This window comes from Branchiostoma lanceolatum, chromosome 12 (assembly GCF_035083965.1).
Source record: "Branchiostoma lanceolatum isolate klBraLanc5 chromosome 12, klBraLanc5.hap2, whole genome shotgun sequence".
Classification (NCBI taxonomy): domain Eukaryota; kingdom Metazoa; phylum Chordata; class Leptocardii; order Amphioxiformes; family Branchiostomatidae; genus Branchiostoma; species Branchiostoma lanceolatum.
The window spans coordinates 18,077,813-18,094,394 of NC_089733.1; the positions used below are offsets into that span (position 1 = coordinate 18,077,813).

Here is a 16,582-nt window from a genome sequence, read left to right on the forward strand (position 1 = left end):
GCGACAACTATAGCAAGCAAGCCTTACAGTTAATCCGTAATCTCCAAGCAGATCTATAGAATGTATCGGTGGTAAGGCAGTATCGAAAGAGCCAACCTGTATCCAAAGCCACCGAAGCTTTTGATACTGGTTGGCCCCTTTGATACTGTCTTGAAGACAAGTGTCTTGCCACCGATAGATCTGCTTTGAGATTACTTAAACTGATCTTAAGTCTGGAAAGACACTATTATGCAAGACAGAAGAGATGAAATCTTTTCAGCAAAAAATAATTGGAAGAGAAAGTGCACCGAAGAAAAAATGAAACAATCGCTGTTGACAAAAATTAAGTAAAATCATGTCAAAAACAAGCCAGAGCGGAACCTCTGCTTGAAGACTACACTTATGCAACTTCTGTCAGAATGATCTGAAGTGTTGAGAAAGATTGAAGCAAAACAAAAAGCCTTGAAGAAACAACCAGCTGCCTTGAAGACTTGCCTTATATGTAGATAAGAAAACATTCTTTTGGTGCTGTCATTGTATATATGGCCTCCGCCGGTCAAAATTGACCATGGTAAAATCCTAATTAACATCAGCCCTATATACTATATAAACAGCTGTGGCTTTAAAACAGTCCTATTTGAGAAAGACAGTCTCTTCCACATAAGTCATTGTTTGTAACAAAAAACAACAAAGCCAAAATGCTATTGGCCTCTGTCGTAAATTGTTAAATCTGTCCGATACTGAAGGAAGAAGTTTTTTTGTCAGAACTACCACACGAACCGAACAGATAAACTTTGAAATGATGAATTTCTCACCAAAAATCTCTTCTTAATCATTTTCTGATGCATCATGCAAATTTCTGTGAGGGACTGGCAAGGCTGAGAAATTTCTGGCTAACTGACCAAGAGATCGACTGTGACCTACTAGTACAATATTTCTCGCCAACCTTGTACTCAGCTATTTCCCTTCCTAGATCTACATGTAGTCTTTCTCACATTTCTCATTTGTGCACAATCCTTGATTATTTCTCAATTTTTCTCTTCTATTTTATTTGGTTGAACTTCTGTACACATCTTCTCCATCTTATATCATTACATGAAAACCTGGCTGTACGTATATAGAATAAGAACAGATATAAGTAAAAGCTGTGAAAACATTGTAACGTCAAAGACAATCTGATATGATATCAACGGAACATTGAGTAAAAATGTGCACTATTGTGTTTCCTTCGCCATCTTCTAAGCTACTGACACAATTTGCAAAGCAAAAGAAAGACATTTGAAATGTTGCCTTCATAATTTTTGATATCAAGTCTAGTGTTAATCAGTATTTTTGCATATATGGGTTAAAGAAGCTTACAAGATAATCATGTACATGTTTGGACCACAAATAGCAAATCAGGCAAGGACAGTTTTGTTAAAATTTGCAGCGCATGTAAGCTCCTTACCACAAGCAAAGTTTGCAGTATCCAAGATCATTTTTACGTTATCTATGACAATTGAATTGTTTATTCCTTGGTTTATCTGAGCTTGCAACATTTCTTGATGTTGGCTTTTTTAATGCTGTAAATACCCATGAGTTACAATTAACAATGGTGGATGTACATTTGTTTTAGTGTCATTTGTCTATAAGTGAATTATTTTGGGTATTTTGGGTTTTACTTTTATTTCATATGTTTTTATGGTGTGATGACGGATGTGAGACTACGAGATATAGTTCTGTAAAAGCGAGTAACATGTACAAGTAGCTTTCTTAATGATAGATATTTTTAGAGTGAGTAAAGGGCCAGTACATGCTATTTTAAGAATGTAGAAATTATGGACAAGGGATCTCATTTCAATGAATGCACAAAGAAACAACTAAAGGTAATCTCTAAGCAGACTTTTGATGTTTTTGCTGGCTCATTTTCCTAAATCACAGCTCTGTCAGAAAAAACAGAAGACAATATGATTTTTCCCACATCTGCTTGGAGATTAGATGTAGTGGCCTGACTTGTCAGCATGGCAAAATTGGAAAGCTTGTTGTTATTAAAAAGAGTCCCAAAGATGGTTACAGATAACAAATTGCCTTGTTCATTTGTAAAAACAGCCATTTTTATGTGCAGTACAATCATGTCTTTGCCACAATTAGAATTCTATACTTCGATTGCTCCTGAAAACATAACAATAGAACAATTTCAGTATATCACATAGAAGAAAACCAAGGACATTATAATGTTCCTGAAGAATACAAAAGGTTTATTCTTTATTTCATTGGCACAAACAACTTGCCTTACAAAGATCTTGAAACACTATAGCCGGGCAATTGCAAATGTAAAATTAACTCAGTAGTATATGGCAGTCGATGTCTCTGTGAATTACGTCATATCTATTTTGGACTCAGATATATTTGGGTGCTTGGTAATGGGCTCGGCTTTTTGCATATCATGTTTTGTAATAAAAAGTCCTGGAAGATGTAACCAATGCTGTTGTCTTTTCTTGATGTCTCTTTGCTACTTTTAAATGATTATTAGATACCCCAGTTTGAGGTATGCCATTTACTTGTATTTTGCAGAATATTGAATACAAATGTAACTTAATTTTGAATTGCCAAATCTAACGAGGGGTGTCCCTTTAGCTCATCTGGTTCCAATTAGTTGGTACAAAATGTAACTGGAAGACCCCAGTTCAATCCTGAGAAGGATATCTGTTGGGGCTGCACCCGTCTTTTGGTTTGATTTTGAAAAATCCCATTTTATCAATACCCTTCATAATTCAGGAAATACGTATTCACCCCAAAATGTTCATGTTTTGGCAACAAAAGTTGAAGAAAGTCCTTCTTTGTTGTTTTCCATTCATTCATTCATTCGGGCATGCATTAAAAGTCCAAAATTGAATCTTAACCAGTCTGGTGTGCTATCCCGACGTGTTATTATCATCAGGACTGGCCAAAACTATCATGCAAGGAACCGTCCAGGGAGGAGGAAAGAGAGGTAGGCAACAGAAACGATGGGAGGACAATATCAGAGAATGGACAGGCATGACAATCAATCTTTATTCTGAAATCAACATTGCAGGTGTGTCTGAACGACACACCTGAATTACATTAGATTTCTTACAGAAGTATGTTAAAAACATTCCAATGGACCAGATCTAAAAAATTATCATGCGCTTATATACATTAAAAAGGTTATTTTGGACGAACGAGGACAGACGAGTATAGCCTTAAACTAGGTTTTAAAGGTCTCCCAGAGCCCTCAGGACGAACGAGTCTCTGTGCCTTTGGTCTTACTGAGTGGGAGGTTGTAGCCTGGAATCCAGACCTATTATAGCTCCTGGGTCTCTCTTTGCAAATAGTCCAGACCTATTATAGCTCCCGAGTCTCTCTCCGCAAGACTCGGGAGCTATAATAGGTCTGGATTCCAGGCTAGGGAGGTTGTACACGTGTCGAGTTTGCCTGTTCCTCAGATTATGGTCAGGCTTCTCTCTAGACACTTAGTAAAACACTAAAGAAAACCGAGAAGGGTGGAGAAAACTGGTTGCCAGATCTTCTATGGTGCCCCAACGGTCAAAGACTAAGGGATACAAGAAGACCAATTTATTGACAACATCTAACGTTAACACTTCTATTGGTTTGGACCTTGGACTCTTAATAAATATTATTTTAATATCGTGATGAGATTATATCAATATTGTATCAATATAATCAAGACATAGAAGCATTCTTTGACATGAAATATACCAATGTATACTGTATGTATGTCCTTGGTATGACCTGTCCTTTCTGTTCAGTCTTTGTAAAAAGTTGAAATGTGTCATTATCATACTCTTATGATGGGGTCTTAATTTTCTTTTTTATGCCAAACGTTTTTCGTTGTCACATAGTTACGTACAATGTAGTATCTTGTTAATGTTAGCCATTATAGATCAACTTTGAGTGTTCCTTATCGTCACTAAACATGTATTGGGTAATCAGGTAATCCACGGTGACCTTTGACACATTGAAGCGCCCTTTGACCTCTGGGTAGAGACCGACCCTCCGAATGCTGCAAACTTGAAGGTTGGTGATTTTAACGTCTTGGTGACGTAGTTAGCGATGTGCATATTGTGTTTTGTCATGTATTTTGAATAGTTGTTGTTTCTAGGTTAGTTGTTGAAGTCGTAACAACGGCTAAAACGCCGGAGTCTGGTAGTATTTCTAACTCCAGACTATACATTTGTATATGGCGGGAGAATAATTGGGGAGGGGGGCGGCTGACTGAAAATGGATGATGTTTACTTCTGTCACCGATCTTGTGCCCTTGGGAAAGGCACTTAACACGACTTTCCTCACATCACTCAGGTGGAAATGAGTGCCTAGCTTCGGTTAGGGACGTCCATCGGATATAGGAGTCGTTAAATGGAGGTCCCTTGTTTAGGAGAGCCACACCTCGAGCACATGATTTAAAACCACCACGAAATCAAATTCCCGAGGTCTTAAAAGTAGTTTGATACAGTATTGAATGCATGTCACAAATGCAGCGGATGCCACAGAGACGACTATAGAGCCAACATATGCCAAATAATGTAGAACATTTCTCTCCCCATCTTTTCCAAAAGATATATAATAATAACAATACATAACAGTTACAACTTGTAACTGTTATGTATTGTACTACAACACTCTTATATATATAAGCACGTCCATGGTTCCAGCTCTGCATGTACATGAAGAGTTGAGGGCCCATGAGACACAAACAAAACACGTCTGGACATGTGTCAGGCATGGTCTAGACATGAAGATGTAACAGTCCTACATGGCTATAAGCCCATTCCAGTGTTCTCACCAGAATTTTTTCACAGCATAGGGGTCCGGTACAGAAGGCCAACTTTAGCGGTGCAAGTCACACGTGTAGTGCTGAAGACATGACCAGATTAGGGAGTCCGGCATGTTCCCCCGGAAAATTTGTAAATTCATAACCCAATGAGACATTATTTCATGCATTTTGAGGGATAAATTTTGCTAAGTAGAGTTTTTCCTCTGTCACAGCCTCATTCTTAAGCCAAATATGAACTTTTGATAAGATTTATGAACGGTCACAAGGTTTGTCCCAGAAAGAAACACCCCTATGCTGGTTGAAACACAGCATAGGGGTCCAGATCACAGCATAGGGGGTCCAAATCACAGCATAGGGGGCCCCTATGCTGAAAAGGCCTGGCGAGAACACTGCATTCCTAATCCAACTATACATGTACATTGTCAAAGGTGATGAAGACCCCTGACTTGTAAACATTTCTCGTCTCGACATTGCCTAGATTTGCATAACAACGTCCCGACGGGTTTTGTTTGCGTCTCAGGGGCCTTCACCTTTTACACTGCACATGCGTAGTCGGCTTATTGCTGGAGGTCAGCTGTTCCATGAGGGCCTGCATGGGGGGGTCACGACAACGCTCTATGCTAAATTCGGAGGGCCGGCTACGTAATACGCTAAATTCAGAAAGCCTCCCTACGCTCTACGCTAAATTCAGAAAAGCCTCCCTACGCTCTACGCTAAAGTATGAAGTGGTCGGCAACGCTCTACGGTAAATTAAAACGGCCGATTACTCTACGTAAAAGGGATATGCAGGCCCTCTTCCATATACAATGTAGCAGTAGTAATGCCTGTTGAAGTTGAATTGTCAATAGAGGAGACAGTGGCACAGAGTAACATCTGGAGAACTGTTTACTAAAGTAACTCAGCGAGACAAAACACACAACGTGACAAAGAGACGAGGACTCTAGGGTCATCGAACTCTGACCCTTCTTCTTTCTTTTTGACGCTACCGACTTCAACTTGCTGAAGATTCTGTAGTCTATGTACGGAGCCACACAGGGAAGGACCCCTACTCTTTTCGATAAGTGTGGTGGGTTCTTTAAGTTTGGAGGTGAAACAAAGGTAGGTTGACAAACGTCAAAACAAGCATTTTCGCAGTGGTTTTAATTTCTTGCAAAACCGCAAACATAAAACAACTGCGAAAATGTGTGCATTTACAGTAACTGTTTTGTAAAATCTTTCAGGATTAACAACGAATCATCAGCCATGATGTTTTGGGGCGATTATCTCGACGATTACGATGATTATGATGACTACGGCTCGGACGACCACGACTGGGGTTACGATGACTATGGCGACGACTACTTCACCGACGGAGAATCACAGGTTATTGGTTTATTAACTCCTTTAGCCGTCACATGTAAATGGAACAGATACTCTTCCAGCTACTCTGCCCTTACATGTATATATATGCCCTGACCCTGACCTCTCAACAATAACTTTTATGTACATGTACTTAGAAGTACTGGCTGTGAGTGCTGAACAGCCAGACCAATAAATTAAAAGATACTCTTTCAGGAGTAGACCTAACAAATTCACACAGAAAAACATTGACAGCATAACATAACATACAACCATATCTCATCTGAACTGAAGTTTTTCCATGTAGTGTACTGTAAAGTGTTGACAGTTGCTTGGGAAAGAGAAAACAAAATACACATGTTGTTAACATTGAGTCTTTCACTCGCAGGGCAGCCACAGTACCAAGTCCGGCGACAACGCCGGCGGGCGCCACTTCCGGAACTACCAGCGCGAGATGCAGGTCCTCGAGGAGCTGAACAGCCAACGGAAGAGCGGAGAGTTCCTCGACGTCGTCGTGGAGATAGAAGGGAGGGAGTTCCCCTGTCATCGCGCCGTCCTGGCTTCCACGCCGTACTTCAAGGTACACAAACAGGCCCTTCCAGTATTGGTGGTATTGACAGCCACTCCACAGATTAGGGCGAGATCGGTGGTAGCTAGAGCTGTGTACCAATACAGTACTGGTACATGTACAATCAGGTACAGGTCCAAAATACCTGAACCCAGTACCAGTCCTGGACCGGTACTAATCAGGTCAAGCCTGACTCAGGGGATGGCCACTTTGACAGATAAAATAACTATGAAATTACTGTGGCAGTGCACTAAAGCCACATCTATAAGTTATACTCCAGCATGTAAAGCACATTTGCAAGGCTGGTGTCAAATTTTCATAAAAATAATACCTAGCACAATTAAATATCATGTTGTTAGGTACACAGCTCTAGTAGTAGCTGGATGACAAATGTATACTGTAAATGCATTTAAGTTCGCATGGTTTAAATTTCGCGGTAAGTAGAAAATGAAGTGTTCGCTGTGTTTTTTTTTAGATTTGCATTTGAGACAATAGTAGACAAGGGGGTAGGAGGGCATAAACTTTTTCGGTGGTTTAAGTTCGTAGCGAAGAGCTTACCAGGAAAACCGCGAACATAAAACCGACGCAAACATTTCTGCATTTACAATACATGCATATTGTTTACTCAGACCTCTGAACCCTCAGGTTCACTAGAACTATTATTCTTTTTTACCAATGTTGTTGCAAGTACTCTAGTGTTATTGTAAGTGTAGATACGTGTGTTATTATGTTTAGTAATGTAATGTGTTTGTTATGATTACGACTCCAGGAAGATTAGTGAAGTATGTATCATGTACTGTCACTAATGGGATCTTTCCAATAAATCAATAAACCAAGGCCATGCTGTTGAGTACTCAAGTACTCTAGTGTAATTGTAAGTGTAGATACGTGTGTTATTATGTTTAGTAATGTAATGTGTTTGTTATCATTATGACTCCAGGAAGATTAGTAAAGTACATTATATGTATCATGTACTGTCCCTAATGAAAATCTTTCCAATAAACCAAGGCCATGCTGTCGAGCAAGCTCGTGGAAGGCGATTCAAGAGTCATCAAAATCCTCGGCGTGGATTCTATATCGTTCTCCAAACTTCTGGACTTCATTTACACGGGAGAGATCGACATCGGGAAGGAGAATGTACAGGACATACTACAGGCGGCCCACATGCTGCACTTTGAGGACGTACAGAAGTACTGTATCGAGGTGATAGAGAAGAACTTGGACCCGTCCAACTGTCTCGGGGTGCTCCGTCTTGCGGACCTGTACAATCTGGAGACGTTGAAGAAGAAGGCATGGGACATGGCGCTACAAGACTTCACCAAGGTGGGTTGGAAACTGGAATTTTAGCTTCATATATATCCAAACTCATTTGCAAGTTGCTTAGGGCCCGTTCACACTTGTGCGTATATTGAAATCCGTATGAGTTGCGTATTAACATTTTTTTGTTTAGGTAAAGTTTGTGCGAAAGAAGTGGTTTTTAACTTTGACCCACCGTTATGACCCTTGGATATCAAACCAAAAGAACAATGTTTTCGGCTGCAAACTTTATCTAAGACAAAAAAATGTAAATACACAACTCGTACAAACTTGAATATACGCACAATTGTGAACAAGCCCTTAGGCCAAGAGGTTGGCAGCCCAGAAATGATTGATATATTTCAGCTGCTTGGCTCTAAATCGCCCTGATCAATCTAAACTGTGTCTTGTTTATGTCATTAGTTTTTCTCAAGTGCAACTGAGTACTTATGTGTCTGTTTTTGTCCTTATTCATTAACTGACCATTACACTGTGCATCGAAGCTAGGTGTTACAGCTAACAATACTTTGCATTTGGGACTGCATTGTTTGCAGTAACATCACATCTAGCTTGAATTAATGTCACCATCACCACAGGTAACAGCCCATGAAGAGATCAACGACCTCACACAGACAGAGCTTCTCAACCTCCTCAAGGAGGACAACCTCAAGGTCAACTCTGAAGACGACGTCCTTGACACAGTCTTAAAGTGGGTCGAACACGACTTGGAACACCGCAAGGAGGCCCTTCCCGACATCCTCGCCGCCGTTCGACTCCAGAGTGTCAAGACAAGTGCTTTGAAGAAAGCACAAGCCAGCACTTTAGTGAAGGAGTGTAGAAGATGCTCCGAGTTGATGAAGTTGGCACAAGAGATGCAGGTGAGTTCGATCCCAGCTGTGTCGCTCACCCAGTATGCACGCTACTGGAAAGGGTTGCACTTCTCAGGACGGCATGTTAAGCCGTGGTCCACTGTTCATTGTACTTGTCGAAAAGAGCTGGGGAATTTCCCTGGTACAATGAACCTGTGAATACTGTGACTGTACACAGTGTCTGTCTTCTCTGTCACGACCAGTGGAAGAATAGCTCTTCAGTCAGCTAAACTGTATGGTATCACTTTCACTTTTACTTTCCACTTTCAGGTGAAAGGACTAGAGGGGGTCGAGAGTAACACTACCGAAGAAGTGACTCTTCGCGAGGGAAAGTCAGACGACGTTCTCGTTCTTGTCGGCGGCTGGCGAACCATCCCGACTCCACTCCACATGTGGAAGGAAGAGGACGAAAGCGACCCTCAGGTTCCCTTAGGACAAGTCCTATTGGTCGACCCGGACAACAGTAAGACATATCACGTTACAGACCTCCCCGCTGACGTAATGGGATACATGAGCGTGGCGGTACACGGGTCGAGGTTGTACGTCACGGGCGGGTGTGTAGGCATGCCGTCTACGGACAGCGGTACCGGGATTCCCTCCAATCAGGCCTTCTGTTACGACTTTCCCAAGGACAAGTGGCGCAGGTTACCCAACATGCCCCACGCGCGGTGCATGCACTGCTCCATCGTTCTAGAAGGTAAACTGTACGTCCTGGGAGGCAGCAACGCCCAAGGGGAGACCATGGACTGCCTGGACCTGTCAAGAAGCACGTGGTCGTCTTGCGACGTTCCGTATCCACACGTTGAACTCTCCCCCACGATCACGATATGCAACAACGAGCTGGTTTTGGTCAAGGTCGTCAAGCACATGGGGAATATCACGACCATGCAGAGTGACCTTGACGGAGGGCACGAGTTCCATCTTGCCCTTGACACGCAGTGGACGCTCCGTGTGCAGACGTACTTCCCGAGGGAAGACGACTGGGTTTCTGTGGAAACTGAGTACGAAGATTCCGATGAGGAAGTCTTCACGTTCGTCGACAACTCGAAGGTTTGTCCGCCCTTCATTCCTAGAAGCTACTGTAATTCTTGTTTCTTTCACTGTAACTTTATGCTCACTGTTTTCACGGTCACCTCTGTACCGTGAACTTATCATCACCATGAATAACCTGTTGTAATCATTTATGATTCCTTCACACATCCGTTCTGTAAATCACTTGCCGCCACCCTGAAGTTAAAGTTCAGTGAAAATGTCCATTTTCCTTACACTAGGAAATTTTGCTACTGTGAAGATAAAGTGAATTACAGTATTTCTTGTTCTTTGAACCTGAAGGTTTGCATACGGTCCAGCGCGTACTACCAGCAGCCTTACATCTTCAACCTCGAGGATGGAACACTGAAACGGAACACGGAGAACCCAAACAGCTTCCCAGCGACGGGCGTCCACTACCGTCTCCAACAGGAGTACGCTCACAGTTTCACCGACATTCCTAGCATCATGAACGATGCCATCAAGAGGTACAGCTTCAAACGCTTCGAGGGACACGACGGCCCGTTCGCGACGGTGAGTTCTGTATCGTTGCCCTACGCGGTCCATGGCTCGGGATTCTCCGTGGGAAAGAAGCGGACCATCGGATGGTTTTGTCGTGACCTGGAGGTCGTTAAGGGTGAGGATGATGATGAAGAGACCAGGGAGGAGGAGGAGGAGGAAAGCATCGTTGTCATATGAAAAAGAAATGAGGTTTCTGTCATGACAAGAGTGTCGGTTATTCGTTTGTGTCATATGTTCATAATCAAGAAAAAAGTTCTGTGCAAAGGGAGGAGGATGAAATCTTCGATGTCATGTGAATCGGAAATAAGTTTTCTGTCCTGACAAGAAGAACATTGAGCGTCAGTTGTTCCTTTGTGTCATATGCTTATGTAATCAAGGAGGAGGAAACGTTGGATGTGAAAAGGAAAGTTTCTGTTATGACAAGAGTGTCAGTTATTTTTTTTGTGTCATATGTTTTATTATCAAGGAAAAACTTCTTAAGATAGCGCACGTTGTGTGGCATGTGTTGCAAAAATACATTTCAATTATCTGAAGTGTAAAGTTGGATAGACACAATATGTATTAAGTATTGAAGTTATGACTGAAATGTGAAAGAGGTAAAACTCTTGGTTTTCAGTGACCTCTGTACTACTTTGCAAGTACACGCAATCAATTAGCCACTGGTGCTACAACAATATGTGCTGTATTTTGTGCTGTTCACTTATGAATGTAAGATAAGAAGGCAAGGCCAGCCATCTATTGTACAAACCGACATACTTGCTGTGTTGCACAGGGTTCTTGTCTGTCCTAAAAATACACCAAAGATTGGCCAAAATCGGATGCCAACTTCTCAGTAGTATAAGCAGCAGCAACATCTGTTTGTATAAACACAGAATGTTTAAACTAGTGCTGCGTACCTGAACGTAGCATCAGGTACAGGTACCGGTACAGAGGTTTAGGTACCTGTACCCGAAAAAATTTGAAAAATTAACATGTGTTTTTCTGAACTTCTTCAATGACAAAAACATAAACTGTTTACAACTTGTCAGTATCTTTATTCAAAAAACATATCTAGGTTTCCTACCACCCAGCTCCCTTGGCTTAAGATGCCAAATGCTATCAAAACTCCCGGCCTGCCTGAATGACCTGTTGCATATTAGTTACTCTGTTCCAAGGTATCACTTTGGTCACGTTTGTCCTGCATGAGGTTAGGAGATCAGTCACAAAAAAGCAAATACTTGGTGTAAATTCATATTGGTACAGTACCGGTACTTCATGATCCAGTATTTTGGACCTGTAGGCTGTACCGAAGAATTTTTTACGGTACAGTACCGGTACACAGAACTGGTACGCAGCAACATGTTTATACAGTATCTATTAACAGAATAGATGCTTACAGTTACAATGGCCGGCTTTATTTCTTTAGAAGACATGCCAAACCTAAAAGAAGAGGGATTTAACTTCTCCCTACTGCCTAACTCTGTAACCAATAGGGAATGGGATGCCAAATGGCTGCTTCAGTGTGCTAAAGGTTAAGAGTATCATAAAATATACAGATTTACATAAGTTTCTTTTTATAAACTGCCAAGAAAATAGACATTGATATAATATTCAGTCTTGATACAACGATTATGGGAGAAACCATAGATCTCAGAAGAATCGTATCCTACTATGTTATGATGGATACTGACATGCATTGTTTATGCAGTGACAGGACATTTATGTTTATTTTGGTTGGATTCAGTCTTCTAAAAGCCTGGCAGGGTGACAGGAAAGAGAGCTATGTCACAACATGTTTAGTCATGACATTGTACAACATTACTCTCCAAGCAGAGGTTCGACTTCGGCTGTTTTCTGACATGTTTGAGGTGTTTTTATCTGACTTCTATTTTGTCCTGTTTTCTCCGGCCAAACTGGCAGACATAAAGAAAATGGGACAAAATAGAAAGCCTGACAAAAACGCCTAAATACCCATCAAAAAACAGCCGAACCCGAACCTCTGCTTGGAGAGTAGTTCAACACTAGCCTGAGTACCATCCATGTAGTTTATGGCTAGCTCACTCCTTTCGCTAAAAGAATGAGCAAAAAGAATGAGACAGCAGTAAACTACAGAGGATGGTACTCAGGCTAGTTCATTGAGTCGAGATGATGGTTCACCATCTCTATTGTATAGAGCTGTGAGAGAAATCTTTATTTTTTTCTACTACCAAATAGAAGATGTAGAGTTTATGTAGAGGAATAGATGTTCTATTGAGTTCTGTCCGTTCTGTGTAAAGTCTTGTTGAAACAGAATTAAGTTGATGTATTTACTAATTTATTTCATTCCAAGTTAACAGTTTGTTTGCAAGTTAAATTTTGCGCTGTCACAAAAGGTGTACATTTTTCTGTACACTTTCAAAAAAGCACTTTAATTTATGGTTATGTATAGACTTAGCTGTTTTGCTTTGATAAGTATTTTTGTGTAAATGTACATGTATATCACTAGCCTCACTGCCATATCACATCTGGTCTTTATAAGACTGTTTAAGGAAAGTGCTTGTACTACTAGCGGTTTGCAAGTAAAAAGAAAAGATGAGAACTTAAGATTCCAGTTCTGTCTTTATTTTATTCTTTGTGTTACCATCTTACCAACTACAACTTCAGTGTCAGCCTTTCAATATGTCTTACCAAGGACATTATATAGGCCTATATAATGTCCTTGGTCTTACTAAATTTGAAGTCTAGTGTGAGATTCGTCCGTCAGTCTGATGAAGACCGATGCCTAAATGATTTCCTGCAATTATGTTGGTAGTCGCTAGGTGACGTTAATCATGTGCCTGTTTGTATCTTGAGAGCTGAGCTAATGGCTCACTTCACGCGCCATTTAAAGTGTTAGAAATTAGGGGCGATAGAATAAATCATTGAATAAAAACATCAGAGTGTTTACATTGTAAACATGGAAAAGAAAAGGATATAGCCGGGGTCTTTGGCAGCGAGCACACTCTGGAAGTACAGTCTCTTCTCCAGGAGCCAGGCTAGTGTTTATTTAGCAGCTTTTGGCAAGGGGGATATTTTACAAAACTTTTTAGATTCCGTTTATGCGTAAATCTTTTTATAAGGTCACAATTTGAGAGATGATTATTTTCTTTTCAGTTAACAGTGCAGGTGGTGTCGCAAAGAACGTCTCGCACCGCTTCCAAACTAGCAGAACGCTAAAAAGTATCGACATGTAAAATGCATGTTTATATGTTATACTAGTAACGCTATATTCATCTTATTTGTGAGAAAGAAATAAAGAAATAAAGAAACAAGAACACATACAAACGTAAACCTCGGATCCAACGATAAATTACAGATCGCGCGATAATACAGTAAAGCCGTTGCTTAACTCCACATCCCATTTGTCCGCGTCTTTCGTGCAATTCCGCATGGTGCAACAAAGCGAAGTTATACCTAGCAGGACCGCACAACTACAGGCGGAGGAGTCGAGAAGCCGGGTGGGAAGTCAGAACACAAAGAAAACAGACAAAATCATGTAGATTTAACTTTATTTACACATATTTGAGGACATCAAACAACTCAAGTGTGTCCGTAACTTTTGAGGCGACAGTGTTTCCTTTACTGCACGAACTTAAACCAACGCCATCAGTCCATTTTCTTCTTAACGCGAAATTAAATCCCCGCGAACTTTACAGTATCTTTGACTTTGAGACGAACATACCCACAAAAAAGCTGCCGAAAATACAACCTTCTTGGCGAAGGCAACAGGGGTTCTTCACCCCTCGATGTACTTTCTTCCCTGGAATCTCTCCTATCCATCTCCCCCGTCAAGACGTCATTGTTAGGGATCCCACGAACATAAACTTGGGCGGCTTCGGCAAGTGTTCTGTAACCGAAAACGACATCAGTGTTAACTCGATTAACATTCTTGGCAACTGTTTTGAAGTGCGCTGGGCCTTGTTACATGTTGTTATTTCTTTGCTCCGTAAACAGCGGCCTCTTTAGCAATCAAATCACCGCCGACGCCTTGGCAACTTTCCTCCCGACTTCTACTCTTGCCGCCCAAATCCCCGTCCCAAGGCAAAACATTAAACATGACAAGAGGTCCAAGACGGTGGAAATTGCCCCAAGATGTTGCAGTAGAATAGAAAGCACACAGGCGTATAATTGGCGAGTTAAAGAACGATCACGGAAACCCGATCCCGTTGATTCACCGCAGACGGCGCGGAAGGGTCTCGGCGCACGTGTTGATGTGTCCCGAAGACATCTGCGTGACGTGACGGTGGGAGCTCCACGGGCCGCCCCCCCGCCAGGCGCGCACCTACCCCATGCCGCTGGCAAAATTCAACTTTGACCCGGCGGGCTGTTAGAATTAGCCGGCACGGGTTCTCACGGCTGGAGGGCCGACATGTGCCACACATTGAAGTTTGGAACTTAAAACTGATGGAAATATGACTTTTATCTCATACGACAGAGTACCGAATAATGTAGGTAAACAATACATTGAACAGGTCAAAAATGTGCAGTTTCAGCAAAGAAATGTATAAGTCATAACCCAAAGTACAGTAGAATTTCCAATAGTAGTACAGATTTTTTTTCATATTTGACAAAGAAAGGGAAGGTCACTTGCAACAAAGCTTAAGTTAAAGTATCAAAACTTCAAATGGAATCCTTACACCGACTTCATTGGCAACAACAACAAAAACTTTCCATTGCCATGCTCAGAGCTTTAATAAACAACACAAACATTCTTTGCGTTTTTATCACACCTCGTAAATTCAAGATCTAAAATACACATTGAAATTGTACAGTATATAGAAACACGGACGATTATTGTTAAAAGCTCTAGTGTCCGTTTCATAACAGAGTCAAACACGTATTGCCTGGCCCAGAAAAAAAATGTTTATATCGTATACATTGTCTTATACGCCAAAGATTTGTTAATGATTATATAGTATACATTGGTTTGAACGAAACGTCACAATCTCGTTGAGCCTGCCCTGGACTTATATCAGTAGTGAAGATCTGTAACCACCGTTTTTCATTAGTACTTGGGATCCTTGACTCCATTGCGAACCCCTTCAGTATTCTACCGTATTACGTTTCCCTTTATCTTCTCATTCAACTGCTGTTTTGTATCAAGGTCTAGCAATGACCGCTAATATATGACCTCAGGAAGACCCCGAGGCGCTACATAGTACATGTAGTTTAATATTGCCGTTTGTTGTCAACGCTGAGGTGGCAGCGTTCCAATACTGTGCCGTACCGCCTATCGTGTGTTACAGTCACAGGTGTGCTGATATCGTTTTATCACAGGGCGGGCTTATCAGTTCGGGCATCGGCCGGCGCGTGGCCGATTTTCCACCCGGAATTGTGGTGAATAGTTAGGCCATGTTGATTTCATTATATGGATGACATCCTCTGGGAACACCAAAACTGATGCGAGCGTGTGAATGATGATAAAAAGTTTGGCAAAAAAAGTTGACTTCGTTATGAAATCGTGACAATCTACGTGGTCAGGAAGGTTGAACAAAACTAAACACACAGAATATGGTATACCGAACAATAGACTCTTCATTTTTGTTCTTTCACATCTTCTTCTTTGACTTTGGAATTGACTTTGGCAGTCTACGACATTAGCATCGTTTTCCAATATTTTTTTAATACATTTTATACATTTTCTCATTTTGCAACTGCTCTGTACGATTTGCAGTTTGGCCGAAAAGTTGTTTTTTTTCTTATTGATACGGACGAAAATTGATGCGCGCGCGGATGTCATCCATATAATCAAATCAACATGGCCTAATAAAGAACATGGCCTTAGAGTGTACTATAGTAATAACTCACCGGTTGGTATATAGCGTGAAGAGATGGGGAGTTGATAGAAGACTGAAGTCGGTGAGTTCTTTTGTGATCTTATTTCAAGCCAACAAGTACTGTGTTTCTACACTGTCGCAACTTGAACAGACAATGTGAATGGCAATGAAACATCTTTTGAAATTACAAATAGAATATTATTATAGTAGCCTCGCTCCATACCAGGCTCTATTGGCCTTTTTTGGCTTACAATAACCTTTTTGCTGATGACTTCTTTGAACCTATACCAGGTCGTTTGTACAGCCGGCTCAGTACAAAAAGAAGTCATCATTAAAAAGTGTATTTTAACTTATTTCTAAGCCAAAAAAAGGCCCAGAGAGCCTGCTATAGAGGCTAGATTATGGGATGTTT

General features: G+C 41.2%; 1 protein-coding gene across 1 annotated transcript; it reads left to right on the forward strand.

Annotated features, from left to right (window-relative positions):
- Nucleotides 1-3,911: 3,911 nt before the first annotated feature.
- On the forward strand, nt 3,912-10,768 carry LOC136445572 (kelch-like protein 30). Its single transcript, XM_066443650.1, has 7 exons — nt 3,912-4,017; nt 5,995-6,136; nt 6,501-6,692; nt 7,689-8,003; nt 8,573-8,854; nt 9,116-9,895; nt 10,178-10,768. The coding sequence occupies exons 2-7, from the start codon at nt 6,017-6,019 to the stop codon at nt 10,571-10,573; spliced, it is 2,085 nt and encodes a 694-aa protein (XP_066299747.1). The 5' UTR covers nt 3,912-4,017; nt 5,995-6,016; the 3' UTR covers nt 10,574-10,768.
- Nucleotides 10,769-16,582: the final 5,814 nt, after the last annotated feature.

Excerpts from the sequence above, each read along its gene's own strand:
- LOC136445572 (XM_066443650.1), top strand. The coding sequence starts at position 6,017 with ATGATGTTTTGGGGCGATTATCTCGACGATTACGATGATTATGATGAC. Across the intron at positions 6,137-6,500 it reads TCACCGACGGAGAATCACAG|GGCAGCCACAGTACCAAGTC; the intron begins GTTATTGGTTTA and ends TTTCACTCGCAG. Across the intron at positions 6,693-7,688 it reads CTTCCACGCCGTACTTCAAG|GCCATGCTGTCGAGCAAGCT; the intron begins GTACACAAACAG and ends CAATAAACCAAG.